Here is a 23,309-nt window from a genome sequence, read left to right as displayed (position 1 = left end):
TAACTAGTGCTGAGGCAGGATAGGAGAAGTAATGACATTGACTATTTGGGCTCATGTAGCTGGGAAGCTTTACATAAAATACTCATTTCGTGTGTAATAAAAACCATCAAACACCGTCTCATGCAGTAAAGCAATGCTCCACTCTCTGCTGTAGAACAGCCCGTTTTTCCTTACCTGACAAGAGTATCCGCCAAGGTAGTCTATGCAGGTCGCTCCATTCTGGCAGGGGTTTGGAGCGCACTCGTCCACCTGTTCCTCACAGTAGCTGCCCGTGTAACCAGTCTGGCACCGGCAGTAATGGGTGTTGCCAGTGTCCACACACTGGCCCGAGTTCCTGCACAGCTGAGGCACGCCAATACCTAGAGATTAAAGAGTGTCAATGTGCAGAAGAAAGTATTTTAAAACATTCTAGCAGATCCAGTTCAGAAAAAAATAAAACACCCAAAGAAAGATTGTCTAAATGCAGCAGTAGACTCTGACCTTGCTGTTTAGCTGCCACCTCGCAGGAGACGCTGGGCACATCACAGTAGAGGCCGGTCCAGCCACTCTTGCACTCGCAGCGGTACGAGGTGCCTGTCTGCCAGCATGTGCCGCCATTCTTACAGGGGGAGGAGTCACACCAACGCACCAAGCTCTGAGGAAAAGCAGGAAGAAAGGGTTAACAACTCATGTTCAACAAAACTTGAAGTATTTTAGAACTGATGAGCCCTGACTAATTTCTTCCGATAATCCATCTCAGTTTCAAGACATGTGTTTACTTAATACAAGCTCAACGATGGATGATCGAGGAAGAGCGCAGCCCAGGTAGGTTACCTGGCAGTTCAAGCCGTTGTAGCCCTGGGGACAGGTACACTTGTAGGTGCCGTAGCTGTCTTGACAGGTCCCTCCATTCAGACAGGGCTTGGAGTCACACTCGTTGATATCATGCTGGCAGTAGCTGCCTGTGAAGCCAGGAGGGCACAGGCAGGTGAAGGTGTTGATGCCATCCACGCAGGTACCACCATTGAAACAGGAGCTTCAGATAAAAAAAAAAAAGGGGGGGGGGGGGGGGGGGGGGGGGGGGGGGGGGGGGGGGGTTTAAAAAACACACCAAATACATTAAAACCTCCCTACAACACCACTTTTCTTTTTATAGTTTTATAACTGAGCCCAGGAATAGTGTTTCTACACTACCTCTCAGTGCAGTCGGGGGTGTTGTTCTCGCAGTGGATGCCGCTGAAGCCCGCAGGGCAGGTGCAGGTGTAGCTGTTCACGCAGTTGGTGCAGTTGGCCCCATTCTTGCAGGGGTTGCTGTCACACTCGTTGATGTCCTCCTCACACACCGGCCCGCGGAACCCTGGCAGGCAGGTGCACACAAAGCTGTTGATGCCATCGGAGCAGGATCCGTCATTGCTGCAGGGGTCTGGGTAGAGAAACAACAAATCATTTAGTTTAAAACTGAAAACATTTGGGTTTTCTTTACCTCTTAACGATAGCAGTGCGCAGGTGCCGCGGTCTCACTTACTGGGCTGGCAGTCGTCGACATCGGTTTCGCAGTTACGTCCAGAGTAGCCGGATTTACAGTTGCACCTGTAGCCGCCGATAGTGTTCTGGCAGGGGGCAAAGTTTTGGCAGGGATTCTTCACGCACTCGTTGATGTCGACTTCACAGGTCTGTCCTGAAGACGCACACGAGAAAAAAGCACCACATTTCAGGACATTTTCCAGATTTCAAAAGGTTGGTTGGTCAGCCTGGACACCTAAAGACACTGGAATGAAGATCTGGATGTCTACCTTGCCAGCCCTCCGGACACACACAGGAGAAGCTCTCATAGTCCTCCGACTCCTGGCAGACCCCCTCGTTCTTACATGGGTTTGAAGCACATGGAGCGAGGAGATCCTCACAGTTCGCTCCTGTGAAAAATACATTCAGATCAAAAACTGCATCCTTTCAGGTAGTGACACACAACAAATAGGGTGAGAATATCTACAATTGAAGTTACAATATCTTGTGAGTGGCACATGAATCTTCAGTCATTTCTGAGCACTATTTATGGTACCTAGTCCAATTATAATTACATATCAAATTCTTGGATGGGTGGGTTGGGGGGGACTTGCATTGTAAATGTAAAGGCACTCATTACATCAGAATTGCAGACTCAAAACATAGAAAATGTTTCATTCAAAAACTAGTTTCTGTACATCCTGAATTCAGATACATTTTCTTCATTCTTAGTTGAAGTTCTCTCAAAGATTATCCTGTGAATTTTTTTTGTTTTTGTATTTTTTATTTTTTTTTGTATCTGCTGTAGTTCGCCTGCATGAGTCTCCAGAGCCACTGACTATCTGTCTCCATGGCAACAAGTACAGGCAGGAAACTCGCCAGAGTTTCCTGCTATTGTGCAGGTCTTTGCTGATCTGTGGGACAGGAAGCAGGAAGCGGGCAAAAAGGAAATGGGTCAAGCAGCAGTTCCCAACCCACTCCAAAACCACCATGGTATTATTTCAACTCTGGAGGAGTGTCATTTCTTTTCCAAAAAGGTAAACAGACAGCTGAAAAAGTATTTTTTCATATTGTTATGGGAAACAAAAACCCAGGCTAAATCTGTGAAACCAAAAAGTCTTCACAACATTTGGAAGAATTGCCAATCTAAATACAGAAGTTATGCAAACTGAAAGACGGATAGCAAGTTCTTACCAGTGTAAGGCAACAAGCAGTTGCATTTGTAACCAGCCACATCATCAATGCAGGTCCCTTGATTCAGGCAGGGGTTAGACGCACACTCGTTGATATTCATCTGGCAGCTGGGTCCTAAAACAATGGATACATCATTAAAACAAATCCGGACCAACTCTGCCAACAATGAAACTGATTTACAGAGAGCAAGTTCAGCTAATTAATTTGCTAGAGGGATGGTTCCTCACCACTGAATCCAACTCGACAGGTGCAGACATAGCCGCTGGTCATGTCTTTACAGGTGCCTCCGTTCATACAGGGATTGGACTCGCATTCATTGTTGTTGATGTCACAGTTTGTACCGCTCCAGCCGAGGTCACAGTCACATTTGTAGCTGAGAAGAGAAAATGAAGTTAAAACCATGCATCAAGAGGCGGTTCTAATTGAAAGACTGAGACTCAGTGCAGGAGTTCTCACTGCAGTTGTGCAGGAATTGACTTACCCATTGACACCATCCTGGCACGACCCGTGAATGCAGGGATTGCTGTTGCACTCATTGACCTCAGACAGACAGGTGGGATCGTGGTACCCTTCTGGACAGACGCAGGTGAAGCTGTTGATGCCATCCCTGCAGGTGCCACCATTGTGGCAGGGGTTTGAGGCACACTCGTCAATGTTGATGTTGCACATCGTACCTAAAAATAAAAAGAATCCAAAATAAAAGCTGAAGCATTCTCCATGACGACACAAAAAATAAACCCCCACGTTTAACATTAAATAATTTAATGTCTTCCCCTTTTTTCGGAAAACACCTGCATTTAACCTCAAGCTTATAATTGGGTATGTGGTTTCACTTGGCCTCTGCAAAACAAGACTCCAGATCTGAATCACTTGTACTTTAAGATTACACTCTTGCACAATACAATAAGCCAAAATACAAAAGGGGGAAACCAATTTACCCTTTAATGGACTGCCGGTGACTGTACACAAATGGCGGAAAGCACAGGCCTTATTCTACGCATGACTAAGCAACAATTAATCTACCCCCATCCCATTCTTATTAATTAAAAATGGTAATGGACAGGGTTGTTTCTCAAATTACAACTCCCTTTTTGTTATAAATTTCAATGCCTCTGGGTTTTTATAAAGAAGTGAAAAGAGTGCTGGTGGGGGTGGAGGGGAGGGAGGGAGGGTTATAATCTAGGCCTGTAATTCTACACAGCAGTCTGCAGTCTGGCAGAAGAAAGGCTCTATTCAGAAGAGCTCTCAGAGAAACGGTTGGGCCACTGCGGCTTGATAACGATGATGACGAGGATCATCCTGAGCAGGTGAATGGAGTCAGATGGGTCCCACTATTATTCAGCGAGGTGCAGTCTCCCTCTCTGTGTCTCTCTCTCATGATCAAACAAACCAGTTAGGCAAGGCCAGCAACACAATACCCATGGGACTCCCTGCTCTCTATGCCTAATTGATGACATTTTGCTTCAGTTTTTTTTTTTTTTTAAACAGAAAACTCGCTTTTTTGTTTTTTTTTGAGATAACATTTGAAAACTCGCTAATAGGATACATCTCTCCCCCCCCCCCCCCCCCCTTTTGTTTTTCAAGATTTTCTTTCTTTTGCATTTTAAATCCGGGCATCGTAAAATCTTTTGGGAAACAAATAGGGCAAAGACTTCCACAGATCTGCTTCCAGCTGAGGGACTGAGACTAGTGTTCTCTGACACGATGCAGGTAACACTAGACCTGAATGCTTTAAACAAAGCAGGGACACGCTCAGACTAGGCACCGGGTCCCAGGCAAGCGAGTGAGAGAGTACCAGCTCTTACCTTTGTAGCCCGGCTCACAGGTGCATTCGTAGCCGTTGATTTTGTCGATGCACTTGCCATAATCACAAGGGTTTTTCTCACAGTCGTCAAGATTTACCTCACAGTTTGCTCCTAGAGAATCACAACCAGACACCGTTCAGATAGATATTTTGTAACAGTCTTTCCAATTTAGACTGCACTCAATGTATATTATAAAAAAAAAAAAAAATTATATTGTAAAACAAAACCTCAGGAAAGCACACCTGTTGTCCCCTTAGGGCAGTTGCAGAAGTAGCCGTTGTTTCGGTCCTGACACATTCCCCCATTCTGACATGGCTGGCTCTGGCACTCATTGATGTCGATCTCGCACCGACGGCCGCTGTAGCCAGGATTACACACGCAGGTGAAGGTGGCAATGCCGTCCTTACAGGCGCCGTAGTGACAAGGATCCGGGTCGCACTCGTTAATATCACTTTCGCAGTACATGCCAGAATAGCCTACGGGAGACCAGTTAAAGTTAGCAGAACGGACCAAAATGCGAAATGGCTAACACTGTACATAGTTTTGTATGCAAGTCGCAAAGTGTATAAATATAACACACACCTTCAGTACATTCACAGGTGTACTTGTTTGGCCCATCCACGCACTTCGCTCCGTTTTTGCAAGGCGTACTGGCACACTCGTCAATATCCACCTGACAAAGAAACCCTGTGAAACCTGCAATGTCAAGGAGAGAGATTTGCTTTAATTGAGATTTGCTTTAAATGAGGACGCGCTGCACTTTAGCAGAGATCAATACACTGGGGTGCTTCCTACCAGTTCTAAAACTGCTCTTTGCATTCAAATTCAGATGTGCATCAGAAACATGTTCTATACCAATTCTCTTTGAAATCTGGGTTCACAGTGTGGATTGAAAACGTATAGGCCTCACCAACAGGCCTCAGACAAAAGAGTTACTGTTTTATGAATGTGGTGAGGACGACAAACGGGCTGCCTCCTTTTGTCCTCTTAACTTTTCCATAACAATGACATTCTACAGCTTCATGCACTGTTTGAGCTCTAACCTCCTTCCACTGCCAAACAACTGTTCAAAACAGCTATCCTTGTAATGAGTTATTGCGATTGTACTTGGTTGTCCTTTACCTAAAAGGCTCTTCATTTGAAATGTATTCATTTGAATATTGAACAACAAATCAGATGCCTAAATGACACTATGTGGTATGACTATTTGCATTTTTTTATTTAAAGCACTCAACTTCCAATCAAGAAGAAAACTGTTAATAGTCTCTTAAGATTCAACAGCTTTAAAAACTACAGATCAACCAGCTGCACTGGAAATACCACAAACTCCAATCTCTACCTGGATTATAGGTTTTTCTTTTACAGTTTTCCAGCCCTCCTATGAAATCAAACAGTCAAGGCTATAGTCTTCATTTCTATGGATATGGTGTATAGGAGCGTGAAAAGCAGGGACCCTGAATCAACCCCCCCCCCCCTTCCTGTTACAAAGATTAACTGTGTGTGTATTCTACACTGCAGCCTTCCCTCAGACACTCCACTGAGTCGTCCCATCTTTCTTTCCTGCACGGACCCTTTTCAGCGGCTAAGCTTTTTTTTTCTGCTCACTGGGCAAAGCTGCAGGTAGCCTCGGCATTCAGGTTTTTACGATTTTGCTTCTAGGAGGCCTTTGCTCTTTCTTTTCAAGGGGCAGACTTTTTCCTGTCTAATAATTTCATTGGCTCCCTCTAAAGAAACATCAAAATGATTAGCCAATACAAAACCCCCATTCACACTTTGCCTGCATTAATTTCCTTCTTAAAATACCCAATGCCTTTGACCGGCTTACAGTGGTCCACCACGCAACCAGGAATCTAAGAGACTACTCCCTCCATTTAAAACCAGGACTGAAAACTAATGTCAGGACACATATTTCTCTGTTAATTAACTTTTAAAGCATCTCAGTGCAATACTACCAATTGGTTTTAAATATATTTTACTTCCCACGACCTGTTCGATAATTTTATTGTATCTATATCCGTGGTCATATTGCTCCTAGTTAAAGTTTTATGTAGATTCTTCACATTTAAAAGTTGGGAAGAGAAAACTTTAAAGCTCCACACTCTCGATTTCATGGCTTAGATTAAACTGTTATTTAAGTCTCCCTCCTATGGATTTTCCTACATTTTCAAGCCCGTCCTGCTAAGCCTGCCCTCCAGGCATGGATTACACTGTGTCTCTGTTTTCAGTTGAAAGACTGGACTGGGGGGAGGCTCTATCGACCCTCTCCCTCTCCCCCTGTCTCTCTCGCTCTCTCTCTCCCTCACCTGTAGGGCACTCGCAATGATATGTGTTGATCTTGTCAATACATTTTCCGTTGTTCAAACACGGACTGCTGGCACACTCGTCTGTATTGATTTCACAGAAAACGCCCTCGTAACCTTAAAATTAAAACATTAAAAAAAAAAAAAAAAAGTTATTTAGGGAGGCTGAAGACATTCAAGCAGATAGGTATACTGTTAAGAGAAACTGGATTCAATGAAAATTATTCCATAAGGAGTAACAAATAAAACAACAAAGCCGCTCCGTCAAGACTAGGCTCATCAGCTGGTAAAAAAACAAAAAAAACAAAATTGCAGCCACAACACTGCACTGAAGTTACCTGGCATGCAGATGCAGCTGAAGCCTCCAATCTGGTCCAGGCAGGTAGCGTCATTCTGGCAGGGGTTGGACATGCACTCGTTTACATCCAACTCACAGCGAGGCCCAGTGTAGCCCTGCAGGCACTGGCACTCGAAGGAGCCCCTGGTGTTGATGCACTTGCCCCCGTGCTCACAAGGATTGGCACCTGTAACAGCCGGATTATTAGACTCCCAAGCCTGCCGGATATTGGCTTACACACAAAAAACAATATACCCTGACTTTGTTAAATTCATTACCTAGAGAACACTCGTCCACATCCTGGTTGCAGGCAGAGCCCATGTAGCCTTGAGGGCAGGTACAGATAGCCTTGCCATTGACTGGGTTTGTGTCACAGTTGGAACCTTTCTGGCAGGGGTTACTGATGCAGGCATCGTCCAGGTGGCACAGTAAACCTGAAAAGAAGCAGAACAGCAAGCCGGCTTACTTTATGTCGCTTTACATGCATGCAGGGGGATCAAAATAGGGGCCGAGCATTTTAACCCCCTGTGTTCTGGATACTGTTCTTTGTCATAACGGGCGCAAAAGTAGCGTGAGGTTCTTACCTGTCCGGCCTTGCGGACACTCGCAGAAGAAGGAGGCCACGCGATCATGGCAGGTAGCCCCCAGGTAGCAGGCAGCGCTGGCGCAGTCGTCGATATTCTCGCTGCAGTCGTCACCCGTCCAGCCATTGACACACACGCAGTTGTAGCCTCCGTGGGTGTTATGGCAGGTTCCCCCATTCTGACAGGCATTGGGCATGAGTTGGCATTCGTCTACATCCTCCATACAGAACTGACCTGCACAACCGAAACAAGACAGAATCTATTAGAAATCACACGTTTCCTGCTGGTTCTTATTGTGGTACGTGTTAGCGAGCCCAAGTCGGCCGTTTACCTGTCCATTCAGGTGGGCACTGGCAGTTGTATGTGTTCACACCGTCCACACAGGTGCCTCTGTTCTGGCACTTGTGTTCAGGACAGTCGTCAATGTTCTTGTCACAGTTCTGACCAGCAAAACCTGGAGGGTGAAAAGGAGTACATAAAATCAGTTTACAAAAAGATGCACCGTCAATATGCAAAATGTGATCACTTTTTACCCACATAGCTACTTAGGGTTATTAATAAAATCAGGTGGTATAACATTCAACTGCACTTCGGCCTGCATGCTTGCAGGCATTTTCAATCATGTCACAGTTTAGCTGTACGTGTTAGAACTGTATAAAAAGCACAACAAGATGTTTTTTGCAACTTCACCCTCGAAACGAAAACAGATTTACAAAATCTGTCTTCCACTATCAAGATGTCAAGATGGGTTGTTAAAAGGAACCGTGACTCATCTTTGAACACCTTGCTGGAACTTCAGAGACGAGAGAGAGGAAATAAGAACTGCGTGATGGGAGGTTAAAGGGTTTGATATAGATTATTAGAATAGCGATAATCAATTCAAATTATCCGTCACCACATGAGATCGCCATGCATGAAAAGGTTAAAGACTGTGTAAGGTTGCTTTCAGTTTCCAACCACAACTGCTATAGCTTTCAAGGCATATTATTAATATTAAACCACTAGAGCTTTCTGACCAATGAACAGCACAATGAACTAGGCAATTACATAATGTGAGGAAAGACTTCAATACCAGCAAGCAGCTGTAACATAAGTTCATCCTACAGAAAGGTTTGGGTTCCCCTGCTTTTAACAGGCTTACATCTGTATTGTGTGTCCTCAGTCCCTGCCCTGTCTAGGCCACAAGGCTCTGCTTTTCGGATGTTGTTGTCCAGATGTTTCCTCCTGATAGCACGTTAACATTTCCATTCTCTCTCCCATTCAGATGCTCACATAGACACATGGATACGAAATATTCAAGACCTCTAACATACTACTCCATACAAAAGCACGGCAACAGAATCATTTTACACTGGGAGCTATGGAAGGGAGGTTAAAAAGTACGTAACATTTTAAATGATGCGACCACAGAAGTACAGTTCATACCAAGAAAGACCTATATGATCTGTATGTAGACTGGTTTCTACATACAGATCATATTCCACTTTGAAAGACCAACGCACACCCAAACATATCACTTCTACAAGAAATAGCAGAGATGGCTGGTACCTTTGCACAAATATATGTATGAGACACACACACACACACACACACACACACACACACACACACACACACACACAGTGAAGGCTTACTGTACCTGGCAGGCAGGTGCAGTCGTAGGAGGTATCTCCGGTCTGCCGGCAGGTTCCCCCGTTCTGGCAGGGCGAGGGGTTGCATGGCACGTAAGGGATCTCGCAGTTCTTTCCAATGTACTGCTGCTGGCACTCGCACCGGTAGGAGCCAAACTCGTTGACGCACTTGCCTCCATTCTGGCAGGGGGAGGGGCTCAGGGCGCACTCGTTCTTGTCTTGCTTGCAAGACAGGCCGTGGAATCCCGAGGGGCAGTTGCAGATGTAGTGCGCTTCAAAGGGGGAGCACTGGCCACCGTTGGCGCAAGGGTTGGAGGCGCAGGGATCAGCCTGTTGACATGTCTCACCTGAGAGAAAAGCAGACATAGTGAATTGAAATGCGATACTAGTTCAGTATCTGAATTTAAAATTTCATCTGTAAAAGCTACCTAAAAAAAGTGTTTTTTTTTTTTTACCTGACCATCCTGGCGGACACCGGCATTTGTATTCCTTGAGGCTGACAAGCTCACAAGTCCCTCCATTCCTGCAGGGGTTGTTCAGGCACACGTTATCAATGGGTGTGAGGCAGAGACGGTCAGTATATCCAACCCGGCACATGCAGGTATAATCTACCGTGTTGCCACGGGTAAACGGCCGACAAGTGCCTGCGTTCTTGCATGGCGAGCTGAGACAGGGGTTCGGGTACTCACACCTGTTGCCGAAATAGTCGATGGAACATCTGCAAAGACAATGACATGATACAGTAAGTAAAGGGGGACTGAGCCATCAGTTTTAGCTGGGAACAAATAACTCTTCATTTTACAAAACGGATACCTTGGTTGCTTGTCCTGTACAATAAGTTATGGTGCCACACACTGAGTTTAGATATCTACAGCTTCTTTTAAGCCAAAAAATAACATGCGTTCAAAAATAATTATTTCGGTTTTAACAAGTTAAAAATTAATTTTGTTTTTACGTAGCTATTTGTCCTGGTGTTGGAAATGTGATTACTTAAAAAAACCTTCCCATGCCTAATGCTCCATTTCCTCTGAGTTTAAGCCTCTGTGTATCCAGGCTCCATTTCAGCATGAAAGTGTTAATCAGTGTTTTTCACCCAACCATGCTGCCCTTGCTAACCCCAGTAATTACCAACCCAAAACAGAGGTTGGGGAGGGGGTAGTCTCCAATTCCTTTTGAACCTGATAGTGCATGGGAATTCTAAATGGGATTGAAACGCCACTTCACCACCTGCCTCCCTGCATTCCCCAGAGCCCATTGCGCCTATAAATCACCAACACAAGAAAAGGATGGTCACTCCTTCACAGGTTCCCTCCTGCTAAACATGTAGACAAAGGCATTTGGGGTCACTGACTGCCAGTCTGCTAGAAGGGGGGGGGGGGGGGTAGCGGAGAGGAACAATGTAATAGTCACTTTGGTCAGATGTTTTCTTAACACCATATTGAATTATATGTGCCCACTTCCCAAACAAACCAATCTGAATGTGCAAACCCTTAAGAATGTATCAACCAATAGGAACCACCTTTTAGTGAAAGTAATATGAAACATAGTTACACATTTCCATTACTATTGGCCTGTAACTCTCTCTAAATAGTTCCCTGAACAATGGAATTGCACCCAAACTCCTCTCACCATACAATTGGATGAGCAAAAATCCCACAGAATTAAACATATGCTAATGTCTATGTGCTCTCTCTGGTTGTCTAAAACAAACCTGAAAAAGCCATTCATTACCAAAAGGAAAAATCTCACAGGACAACCCCTTGTCAACAGCTCTTAGACAAAAAAAATTGCCATCTTCATGCATTTCAGCACCCTTTTTTTGCCTTTCAAAAAAAAAAAAAAAAAAAAAAAAAAAAAAAAACAAGGTACTGTCTGTCTGTTCTTTTGAACTCAGAGCTAACATTGGGGAGAGGTCTCTACCTGAATACCCTGTATTCTTTTAGCAGAGTAGGCCTCTCCAACATCAATCAGGACTGCATAAAAAAAGTAGAATAGTTTTCAAAATTCTCTCAAAGTCTGTACAGATTATATAAAACGAGGCTTTATAACAGAATTGGCACCACAACACACTGCTACCAGTGTCACTATTCTTTCCAGATGATACAAAAGATGTTATTTTTTAAACATGACAATGCTAAAACCCGCAAATCACCAGTCACTAGCAAATGGTCTTTGGATCTAAGCCAATGCCGCCAAGTGCGGGTTTACAATGCGGGGTGGGCCACATCCCTCCCCCCCCCTTGCCCCTCCCCCCCCCCCCCCCCCTCGTCTCCCCTCTGTCCCAGGCACCTCCCAGTCTACCTCTGGGGGGGGGTCCATTCTGTTTTTACAGTGTGGCTCCTGGGATTTAGCAGGCCTACACTTTTGCTCATGTAATAAAACATTTTGGTGGATGCCCCCCGGCTTCAGAAAGCACATTTGGTAAACATGACGCTCCATTTAATGTCCCTATGCAGTGTACACTGCAATGCACTGTCTGGTTCGATTCCAGCACTTCCCTGCAGATCAAGAGCCTTGGAGTTATTTGATCACCCCCAGTCCAAAGCCCTGCATGCATTGCGTTAAGCCTTTTAGTACACGGTTCTGTATCACTAGCCACGTATTGCACTAGCTTGATGGGAGGGCAACTTGCTGTTGCATAAACCTTGTCTAGTGTTTTGTTCACTGAAGTTATACATATAGAAACCTTCTCATAGGATTAGTAAAAAATATATACAACATAATAATAAATCATAAAATGTTCACTTAAAAGAATCTAGGGTCAGGTGAACAACTAGTTTGACAAAAGCCTTCAATTAAATACAAGTTTAAATTGACTGATACTTCTTGATGTTTATCTGATGGCTGCATGAAGGAGGGCTGGATCAAATATATTTTTATTTTCTGAAAGCTTGTGTCTAGATGCTTTTTATTTGAAGGAATTCAGTTACATTAATGAAGTCTTTCCATATGTGGCACCAAATTCCTTTTCCTTTTGTAAGAGGGAAAGTTTTACATAAAAAAAAAAAAAAAAAAAAAAATGTTATTTTCATCTCATGGTGTCCTGGAATTTGCAAGAATTCTTGAATATCAAGTAATGAGATTACATTATCCCAGCCAAAAAATAAATAAAATTGGGGATAATGAAGAGGGGCATCTGCTGGCCTCCCAGAAAGGCCACGAGGAGCAGGTGCGCATGTTAATGAGCGGACGGCAGCTGCTAGCCGCCCTGCCACCAATCACATGCAGAAATTGGCTTGTTGAGAAGAAAAGAAAAGGCCGGGCTCCTGGCTGGCTGAACGGCGTCCCTGCGGCCTGGATTCAGGCATGCCGTCTTTATGAGTGGGCTCATTGTTCCAGCAGTCTTTCAGAGCTGACCGAAGGCATGCTGACTCCAAACTGCGAGAGTGTGCATTCAGGTGTTAAACTTACCATCGCTCATTCTCTCGCTCACTTTTTTGTACTACTGCAACTCATTAAAGATCACACTTGCCTGCGAACACGCCACCGCAATATTACAGTATAAGAACACGGTTTTCTCCCTCTAATAATTTCAGCCTTCAGTCAAAACTGGAAAAGCAGCTTCTCTATTATAATTCATAACCAAAACACACTGAATTTAGAAATAATAAAACAAACTCAAATGACAAAAGTTTCAACCAGACTAGACTTCTAGTTTCTCTTTATTAAACAAAGGCAGTTTTAATTGCCTGCTGCTGCCGTATCAGATGCTGAAAAAAAGTCACTAGTATCCAGACACTCAACACAGGATGAGAAGAAACTGCTTTTGAACATCTGCACCATTCCAAAAAAGAATCCTTCCTGACAGTTGTGAACACAGCTTATCATCACCCACCCAGTTCAAAGGTTTGCCTCTGTATTTTCCAGCTAGCTTCTGGCTCAGTTTCCTCTGGAAGAGCATCAAAAAAGTCTACCAATAACTAAGATACATGTACGGAAAAGTGATATAAGGCTGCATAATAAAGCCACACACCGCACGCAATGCAGTCTTGCTTTTCTGTTTACCCTGCGCACCAAGTGAGAGGCGCCAACTCTTTCCCAGTTCACACTCTAAAGCCTGCTTGTGCCCCGGTCGACACTCCTGAATGAAACAAATCTGGCAGCCTCACTTTGCAGGTCACTGTGAAATGTCTCACCCTCTTTGAAATAACTTCAGGTCTCACCCTAGCCTGACAAAATCCCCAGTCTGGGGGGAAAAGCGAAGATCTTTAGTCTTCCTTTTCACATCGCTGCTTTAGTTAAACACACTGTGCTCTAAAAATATTTGGAACTTCAGTTCCCTGGCGCACGGTGCTGAAGAATGCTTGCTGTTTATTCTTTAACTTGGCGGGAAAGTGTTAAATACATGGTCAGGAAAAAATACTGAAGAAAGAGGCTGTACTTTACCTGGTCACTAATTACCACTGAAACATATTCGAACGCTCTCCATTTTAATTGAGGCTAGTTCCACAAAATACAACTGGCTGTTCATTAAGTTAGTGCTAAATATTCAACTTAAAAGAAGTATGGGTTTAATCCAAGTAATGAATGACTGTGGTACTTTGCATAATAATTAGAATGTTTAAGAGGCAAAATGTAATAGTACAGGCCAGAGAAACTGCTTTAGTATCAATAACCCGAGCCATTTCACTCTAATTGAACCCTATTCTTTTGCCAGCCCCTGTAAAAGAAAGACAAAGCCCAGTTCCATCTCCTTTGTGCAGTCACTGTGCAGTAGCCACAACCATTAGACTTCCTGGAACAGGTTTCTTTCAGTGCAGCAATGTGCTTCCCAACGCAACCCATGGCAGATGTTTCCATGACCTCTGACCCCAAGCTATTGGGAGCTGTGATGTTTTCCTCCTCAATGGGATAAGCTGCCATCTGCCACTCTTGGGATCCAGGCACAGTGAAATGGTACCACACTTGTGTGTTTAAAAATGTCAAAACTCTAGAAAATGCCTTTGAAGGAAATCGCAAAGCACCACTTGCACATTAAAACAAAGGGCTTTTTTTTTTTTTAGATTAAGTAGCAAGTGGTGAATCTACGCCAACTATAATGTGAAATGAATGGTCTCTAGGAAATCCATCAGTAATAGCCAACTGTTTTACTAATTAAACCCACTGCAATTGAGAATCTTCCAGTGAAACAAAAAATGCAGCACCGAGAGTGTGAAATTGACAACCAGCTTTTAACATCACATATTTCTTCCTATAAATGTAGGACTTCCCAAAGACTAACTAGACTAGCTTTTGGCTCCCTATTACCCACTGAGTAACCTTCCAGCAGAACACCTGCTAGATGCATCAGATCTGTATTTTGCGTGCGGTTTGAATTAGAGGTCTGTACCTTTAGGCTAATTAAATGGTACAAGTAGCTCAAAGCCATTGTAAAACAAGTAAGTGCTTCCAGGTGGGAGCAGGTGAATTGCACATTGTGGCAGTAATGCATACTCTACATACTGTAGTACAGCTGTGATCTACCAGCTGTCATTCTCCAACTGCTTACACTGCTAAAACCGTGCTGGTGGTTAAATCTCTGGTCTGAACTGCATTTGTCGGTTAATAAGGATTTGCTACACTTGCTTGAGAAACGCGATCTTTAAAAACGATACGTTCAGGGTAAACACAGCTGGGTAACAATGTGTCTTATTATAGTTTGCTTCCTCCTACTGAGCTTGACAGAACGGAGGGTGCAAACCTGGGCCGGGTAGTAAGGGCCAAATACTTTTTTTTTTCTCCCCGACCCATTTAAAGTTCATTTGAAGCAGGAAGCAATCAATCCTGTTACCTTCTCTGTTTAATCAACCTATATCTTTGATGGAAACCTCTTTCTGCGTCAGTGCCACAGAGCTGTTTTAATGTCTATGTAGATATTCTCATATCTAGGTTAAGGTTGGTCTAATGCAGCCATTCAGCCTACTTTATAATCATGCACCCGAGCATATTAAGCACTGGGACCTTAGAGGCCTCCCTCTCCGCCTGCAAGACTTCAAACAACTGTCTAAACTCTCCCAGTCAATAAAAAAAAAAAAAAAAAAACAGTAAAAGGATCCTGGCTGTCTGGAGACTTGGACTCAGAATAAGTTCTTGGCAACAAACAGTATTGAAAATCCCTTTTCGCTCATTAAAAATAACTATTACACACTCACTGGTTCAGTTATTCAAAAAGCCATTCATGCACTGGAAAAGATGAGAGCGCTGAAGAAGATCTATTAAACCAGATGGTACAGGTGGGGAGTTTAATGAATGAATCCAGCATTTTTAAATCTAAAAAAGGAACAGATTCTGCTTTCCTGCTGATGCATATTGTGGTAAAAAAAAAAAAAAAAAAAAAAAAAAAAAAAGGGACGGGCCAAGTAATGCTCTCAAAAGAACATCTGATTTCAAGAACGTGCATGTTTAAAAAGGGCCCAGATTTGCAATACGAAACCACTGGATGACTCAGAAATGTACATTTGGTGTATTGTACCTACCCATTTCCCATACCTAAAACAAAGACGGCATTTCTGTTTTGAAGTATCTGGTACTGACTTTCCCCCATAGCAAGTTCAACATCATGTCACAGCCTAGTTAAAGAGATGCAAATTGCACTGAGGAAATGAGGCATGGGCATCTTTTAAAAACATGTGTACCGCTGAACAGGTTTGTAGGCAGAATGTACTGTAGAGTATCAAATCTCCTGCAAGCTGAAGTGCCTTTCTCTTGAAAGTTAAATCCATCCGAACCCTAATTTACAAAAAGCCTCTTCTCAAAAGAGAGGCCTAGACAATGAGAGGCCCTCATTAAAGGAACAGTATTTTGGAGCTGCTGCCGGCTTCACAGGGTGTAAAATGGGAGGCACTCACCTCCAACACCTGCCCGTGTAAACCGCATGTCTTCTGTTCAAGCTAAACTCTTTTCAGTAGCGCACAGCCACATGTAATTAGAGGGATAATGAAGCAGGTTGGGATAATGTTACTTAAGACGTCGGCTTCCTGCAAACAGAAGATGAGGCTCTCTGAAACAGAAGGGCCTGCTTGTGACTGTGGGAAGAATTTTTTTATTTTCTTAAATTCACAACCCATAAGGGGAATTTGGTTCGATTGTCTGAATCTGAATTGTGTGTTGCTGATTGCTCATAGTTCTAGTCAGTACAATTTCTTTCACCTCCTGGATCTGATTTTTAAGAACCAGCCCTAACTCTGTACCAATACAGCCATATTAAATTACTTTAACAGCGACTCAGTATAGACCTGGAGTCAATTACAATTGTAATTGTGTAATTTGTAATTAATTGCAATTACAATGTAACTAAGTAACTGTAGGTGAATCTTGACACCTGCGTAATTGTAATTATACCATATCAATTAGTTCAATTACACATTTTCATCCAATCGTTCTTATATTTTCAATCAGTTAACGACCCCATTTGAATGAAAAAAATTAATTTCCGAATGTTCCTGTGTTTGCACCTGTGATGATTGTTAATGTGTGTAGTTGTTTATGTTACTTTTTAGTGTAATTGTATAATACAGAATCACAGGAAGAGACTGGACTCACCCTGGAATACAGTAGATGAATCAGTAGTACCCAGCCCGTTAGCCAGACCCGGTGTGTTTAAATATAGGGGTCTCATTAATTACTTCCACTTTGACTCGCCACTTTATACCTAAACTCTGTACATCCAGCTCTCAAAGACATCACATTTATATCTGGAAGAAACGACAACATGAGAGCCATCCCGTCAGAGTAATACCATCCAGCAGATATGCAGTTACACAGGAAATAGGGCCCAGTGCCAGCATTGCAGGATATTTGAGGGTCTGTTAAGGAGGCAGTCATGTACAGTAAGCGTGCCTGTGATAAAACATGCCGTCCACCTTCAGTGAGGCACCATATCTGTGATGGCAGGTGTACTGGAGACCGGAGAGGCAAGGGAGGGAAGAGTGCGTCCTACTGTTTCAGAATCAGCACCTAACACACCATGATCTACAGTGTTACAGCACACTATATTATTCTTAATTAGTTCAAATTGTGAAACCAATTAACTGCACTCTGAAAGAATGTGTTTTTTTGTTGAATTGAGTCGGGATGCCATCTGCAGCGCTGAAACTTGCTCATTTGACCACCATCTTAAAAACTTAACTGCTATGGTTTTTGTAGCTCAGCTTTGGTCCCCCCTCCCCCCAAGTGCTGAGGTTTTGTGCCTGGGCATGTCATTTCCTATCTCAAAACATCAGTTCAGTGTTGTGTCTGTCATATCTATGGGAAGCAGACCAGTTTACAGAAATGAAACTTGATACCTTCAAATAAACAAAAGTCAGATCATACAAAGGACAGTATACAGATCCTGGATTGTCTTGCGGTTTTCTGCAAGACAGATATGAATTCAAAGAAGGTTACTGAAAACGCACATACCTTTCACATCTAAAACCCTTTTGTCAACATAAATCCACTGAAAACTATGAAAGAAAGACAACGCACACAGATGGCAGCATGCGTCTGGGGGCGGAGCCTATAGCATTGTAAGATTCCACCTTTCTGTTTCCTAGTTACCCACCTTTTCAACTCTGAATAAAGAAAGGCCAGCGCTGCCTACCCTTCTGACTCCAAAGCCTGTATCCAAGGTCCTGGAACCAGAGAGGGGTAAGGTTTACCCCCCCGAGGTTAGCCCTTGGCGACCACATCTAACAACTGTCACCATAGCATGTGCAAAACCAGAGTCCAAGGTGGGCAACTGTTACCAACACTTTGCAGAAATAATGACTTGGAACTGAAAGCCATAACAACTGCATACCATAATTCTAATATTGAATACATTAAAAGTATTGCTAACAATGTTTGATGTGCTAGGTTTTAGTGACACTTTAATCACAATGCAGGAAGACTTTAGTACAAACCGCTTTAAGAAGAATATATCAGGACATCTTAGTCAGAGTATCTTTAGAAATCAGTTAGCAAAAATACAGAATGCTTGTGGAAAGAACAAAACTCTCTTCAGACATTAAAATCATTCCAGTGTCATTTTGCAAGTTGACAAGGGGAGGCTTTTAAATTCCTGAAGTCTCAAAAGAGAGGTCACATCCTGTTATGTTCTTTTCAATGGGGCTTCTTATCTTTTTCCATTTGCCTTTAAGGGTTAGAAAGGCCAGGGGTGTCTCAAAGCAAATGGGCCCCAGGCTAGAGGCGACTGCTAGGGATTGTTTACATAGGTGTGTACAGGACAATTTTCAAACACCTCCTGTATCAAACAGCTGTGATTTAAAGAGATGAGTCGGGATATGGGTAAGCACCCAACAGTGTGTTTTTTCCATAAAAAAAAGTAATGCATATGTCTTAACTTCCCATTTGCTAACACCATCTTCCTGAAACATAGCAGGTTTCATTTGTTTTAGTTTTTTTTAACCAACCGCTGTTAGGAAACAGAGCACCCTGGGGAATCAGCCTGACCACAGTGAGAAGTGACGCTTAAACTGACTGTCAAATAGCAGCAGAACCGGGATAAAAATGACTACGCTTGGTTATTTTGGTGAACGAAAACAAAAACACAAGTCTGCTGTTTTGGCCCAGGCCTGCGTCTATGGAAACTGAAACTCTGATGCAGACAATTTCAGCTGGAAATGTGTTTTGACAGCATAAAGCAAAAGGCTAATTGAGAGTATATATGGTTTGTATCATTAACATACCTAAGCAATCCCTGAAGTATAGTTTCTCACTCTGGAGCCTGCAAATCTCATGGATAATTGGTATTTAAAAAAAAAAAAAAAAAAAAAAAAAATTAAAAATGTAAATGTTAACCTATTGGTTTTAGGCAGTAATTGCTTAACCAAGGCTTCTAATCAAAGCCCACCACAGGTCCCAAGAGACATGCTGAAGGAGGTGATGCACAGCTTAATGCTCTGGAAGCAATCTTATGAAAATGTGACTAGAAAGTGCAGATTCTGAACGTTGTTTAAACAGAACACAGGTAGTCTCCAACAAACCACATGCTTTTTACAGCTCAAAAGAATTAATTCTCTACACAGTCTTCTCAACCAGCATTACCTAATCAAAAATACAGACACAGCAAAATCCCACCTCTTTCCTCGAAGCTGCAAAATCCACTTCATACAGATCTGGAAACGTGTTTGTGTGAGCTCCAAAATTAGCATCAAAAAAACAAAAGGAAGTGGCTTTGAAATTACACAGGAGGCAAGACGCTGCAACAACGGAAGGTCCAGAGACAGCATCAAGTAATCAGCACGTCGTACTTCCAGTATGTCTTGAAGCGCAAACATGTTTTCTAATGTTTACTGAAGGTTATTCATCTTTTATATAATGGAATCAGGCAGACACAGGGAAGGAAATAAGACTCCCATTGTATAGCAGTTGATCCATTCCTGGTTTTACTAGAAATTTAACAAGACCCATCTGAGCATGTTACCTATACACTGGGGCCAATCAGGCTTGTACTAAAACCTGGAATGAGTAAACTGCTATGCACAAAGAGTCTTATTTCCACCCCCGCAGATACAGATACTGTTGCTGTCAAGTAGACGAAGAGGTTTGTACAACTTTGTTTTCGGGTTGACTGTGTTTACATGATAAACAAAGCTCCCGGGGAATTTGCAAACATGACAGGTGAATGCTGGTATATGAAACAAGTGCATCTAGTACTACTCCCTTAATAAAGAATTGTTGAAAAACATCTTCCTTATAAGCCTATAGCCGTCGCTCATTTTTCCACAGTGTGATGTTGCTGTGCCCTGCTAGCCAGTACTCCAGAACGGACTGTTACACTTAAGGAATTTCAGTTCAATAGACTTGAGACATTCCCATCAAGCTTAATTAACATGCTGACAGGGGCCTACCCCCATGCTGGTCACACATTAACACAGGGTCAGGGTACCCTTACCTCAATAAATGAGCTTGACTGCTTCACAGAGTAACCTACCTGTCACTACTCAGAGATCATTCAGTATTGCAGCCTAGGATGACTTTCTCAAAACAGAAATGTAAAAAATAAATAAATAAATCAATCACTCACTCACTTGACAGAACATGAAAAAAAAAAATAGCTTATTACTAAAAACTACCACATCCCACCACAAAACAGACTGTAACCAAATGGAATGAATCACTGACAATCAAAGCTTGCCTGTATATTTGACAGTTTGTTCAGAAGTGTCAAAGGTTATGCCCACTGCGCATAAGCAGTGCTCAGCCTCACATTCAGCTTTGTTCAACTTTTCCTACCTTATAGGCTGCTTGCACTGCTGGCTACTTTATTCTTTGACTCGTTTTCAATTCCATTCAAAACAAGAATCCTACACAAACAGTACTCTACTTTCTATGGTGCCATAGCCATTTAACGGTGGGGTACTACACCGTACCTCTTAATACTTACCCACCTCCTGATCCTAGATGCAGACATTAGGCTCTGTCTTAATTCCAGAAAACACCAACTAAAGACCAGAATATCCTATTCAAGAAACCATTATATATAATTACCCATCCTGAGCCTCCCTTTCCCCCTTACATTAAAATGATCTCATCTCCAGCGTTACAACAATAATGGTGACTTGCTATTTCTGTTTCACGTCAATATGTTGCCAATATTGTTTTCTCACTGTTAAAGGACAGCCTTAGCACTATTGTCTTATGTCTTAATCTATTAATTGGCACAGGAAAGTGAATTCAACCAGCATCATGCAAATTACAAACTAATTTATTGTTCTTGTTTTCACATACTGTGTTTTACAACTAAAATATTTCTGCTGCAGTGTATTTTAAGACCAGTTAGAATCTTACTGAGTAATTTCACAACTGACAACAAAATGGCCCCCACCTCTTCCTCCTTTAGTTACACACTGTACCATTGCAGAAACGTGCGACAAAGCCATGAAGAGGAAATGACTTTTCATAAGAAAACAATAGTTGAAGCAAGTAACCGGCAAAATTAACTAAACAAGACAGCAGTTTGGGAAGAAAAAAAAAAAAAAATCACAAAACTGCTTCACACCTTGAGAAACGTAGTTTGGTGCTTACATCTCAGTGGACAAATCAGAAAAAAACATAAACAAATATTCCTACTTACTTTTTGTAAGCATGTATGCACCAATGCCATCTACACGTGGCATTTTCCACCCTCAGAAATGAAGACAATGTTCACCACAAAAGCCACCGAGATACAACAGGTGGTTCCAACAGCACTGCCAACCAAGTTCAGTAGTTTAAAGAAAGACAAAACACTGAAAAGCCACAAAAATAAACTATCAAGAAAACCAATGATACAAGTTTGTCTTTGAGTATCCCTTTCAGCTAAGCTCAAAATAAAGGGAACAAAATATTAAATCATAATACACATTTTTATATTTGCGTTTTTGGTATTAGATTTTTTTAAATTCCATGCATTGGCTGAAGAAAAAAAAGGGGACCAAAAGACAACCCTGTTCTGTTTTTGACTCTTCTGATTGAAACCACAAGCTGCACAAAACCAAAACACACAGCATTCTCTTACCACCCGGACTAGTCTTTGTATTTCTTGGAGGGAAAAGAAAAAGGCTTTCCCATTGTTGGAGAAGCTTCTCTCATCTATAGTATTTATTTCACTTCACTCTCTAGTTGCAAGAGTTTGAGGGGAGAACATGGACAATAGTGGCTTTGTGGCCAGGCTACATATCATGCCAGACAGAAAGAAGATCTGGACGCTAGCCAAGGAGGTTCATTTCATTCAGGATCCACTTAGAGATGCAAAAATGCAAACTTGGGCTATTTCACCCTCTGCTTTACTTCATTACTAAGATTGTAACCACGATTAAGAGTAAACAGATACCACTGCATTAGTGAGGACTTGGAGAGCCAGTATTTGCTATTGGTACAGATTTACCCAGGATCACATTGGAATTGAGATGTACATCTCAGTTGGAGCTCATTCTAGGTTAACTGTTGTATAAAATAGAAATCGATCAGTTATTTAGATGGATGTTGGATATGAACCCCTCAAGTCATCAAATTTCCCTGGTTTTGTTAAACTTTTTCGGGGTTGTCTTATTTTGTTTTTGGATCCTTATTATTTGGTATTATTGTTTTACACTTCTAACGCAGAACTCATAGGGAGAACTCGATCCGATTTTTTTCCCTTATGTTTTATACCAGATTATACCCGCGACATAATATATACTCTAAAAACAAAAAACAAGCCCAAAAAACAACATAAATACTAAAACACAAAATTTTCAGGGTACGTGTGCGCAACAACGAACGTCTTTTTCCTTTTTAACTGTCCGTGTTTTTCTGTTGGGATCAAATAAAAAAAACCCTGGACAGAAGACTTCTTTTAACTGCTTTCTTCTGACTTATTTTTGGGTTTTTGTGTTCTTTCGAGAATGGTTGGGCCTGGATCAGATGTATATGTCCTCCCTTTCTTTTTTCCGAACAGGGTCCCCCTCTTCGAAGATTTTGATTCATAAATAAAGTAGCAGTTGACGGAATTCGATATTTCGACAAACTTCTTTACACCACACATCCCTTTTACCCCTTTTTCTCGCGGGGTTTTTCTTTGTAATTTATCATAACTAACCGGTCCGAATAGTACGGTTTATTTCTTCTATTACCGATCGGTTAACTCCGAGGAGTTAGGTGAAAATCCTAGGTTTGAGTCTCTTACTGGTTTTTACCGGTTGAACCCCTTTAATTTGTATAAATTTAGACCGTAATAATGTTTAAATTGACGTATTCAAAAAAATGCTCAATTTCAAAATCGTCATAAAAAATTTTTGCAAAGGTAACTAACAACCCCCTTTTACCGTCTGTTGTTCCCCCTGCGAGGCAGGAAAGACGTATAACCTAATCGTCTAGAAATTGGGTTTTTACCGCTCCTTTTTACCTCACGAAGTGAACAACGAGCGTCAACCCAGTTCTAATAATCCTAACATTTATCTGTGTAGCTAGTCTAATAAATCTTACCTACGATACTGTTTTAGAAGAATTGTCGTTAGCTGGTAATCATTCGTATTAAAAATCGTTATGAATGG

At 42.2% G+C, this 23,309-nt stretch overlaps 1 protein-coding gene across 1 annotated transcript in view; it reads right to left on the bottom strand.

Moving 5' to 3' along the window:
* The window catches only part of LOC121307509 (neurogenic locus notch homolog protein 1-like), a 36,925-nt gene that overhangs the window by 9,293 nt on the left and 4,323 nt on the right, over nucleotides 1-23,309 (bottom strand). The window contains exons 3-21 of the mRNA XM_041239691.1: nucleotides 9,789-10,051; nucleotides 9,342-9,680; nucleotides 8,034-8,156; nucleotides 7,703-7,936; nucleotides 7,397-7,552; nucleotides 7,120-7,305; nucleotides 6,785-6,898; nucleotides 5,064-5,177; nucleotides 4,724-4,957; nucleotides 4,482-4,592; nucleotides 3,158-3,350; nucleotides 2,904-3,049; nucleotides 2,677-2,790; nucleotides 1,773-1,892; nucleotides 1,505-1,657; nucleotides 1,174-1,402; nucleotides 814-1,015; nucleotides 481-634; nucleotides 175-359 (exon numbers count right to left, since the gene is read on the bottom strand). Of these exons, the coding sequence (XP_041095625.1) occupies nucleotides 175-359; nucleotides 481-634; nucleotides 814-1,015; nucleotides 1,174-1,402; nucleotides 1,505-1,657; nucleotides 1,773-1,892; nucleotides 2,677-2,790; nucleotides 2,904-3,049; nucleotides 3,158-3,350; nucleotides 4,482-4,592; nucleotides 4,724-4,957; nucleotides 5,064-5,177; nucleotides 6,785-6,898; nucleotides 7,120-7,305; nucleotides 7,397-7,552; nucleotides 7,703-7,936; nucleotides 8,034-8,156; nucleotides 9,342-9,680; nucleotides 9,789-10,051 (3,370 nt within the window). The remainder of the gene's footprint in view (nucleotides 1-174; nucleotides 360-480; nucleotides 635-813; nucleotides 1,016-1,173; nucleotides 1,403-1,504; nucleotides 1,658-1,772; nucleotides 1,893-2,676; nucleotides 2,791-2,903; nucleotides 3,050-3,157; nucleotides 3,351-4,481; nucleotides 4,593-4,723; nucleotides 4,958-5,063; nucleotides 5,178-6,784; nucleotides 6,899-7,119; nucleotides 7,306-7,396; nucleotides 7,553-7,702; nucleotides 7,937-8,033; nucleotides 8,157-9,341; nucleotides 9,681-9,788; nucleotides 10,052-23,309) is intronic.

This window comes from Polyodon spathula, chromosome 56, assembly GCF_017654505.1.
Source record: "Polyodon spathula isolate WHYD16114869_AA chromosome 56, ASM1765450v1, whole genome shotgun sequence".
In the NCBI taxonomy this organism is placed as follows: domain Eukaryota; kingdom Metazoa; phylum Chordata; class Actinopteri; order Acipenseriformes; family Polyodontidae; genus Polyodon; species Polyodon spathula.
This window is presented reverse-complemented; position numbering and strand designations above follow the sequence as displayed.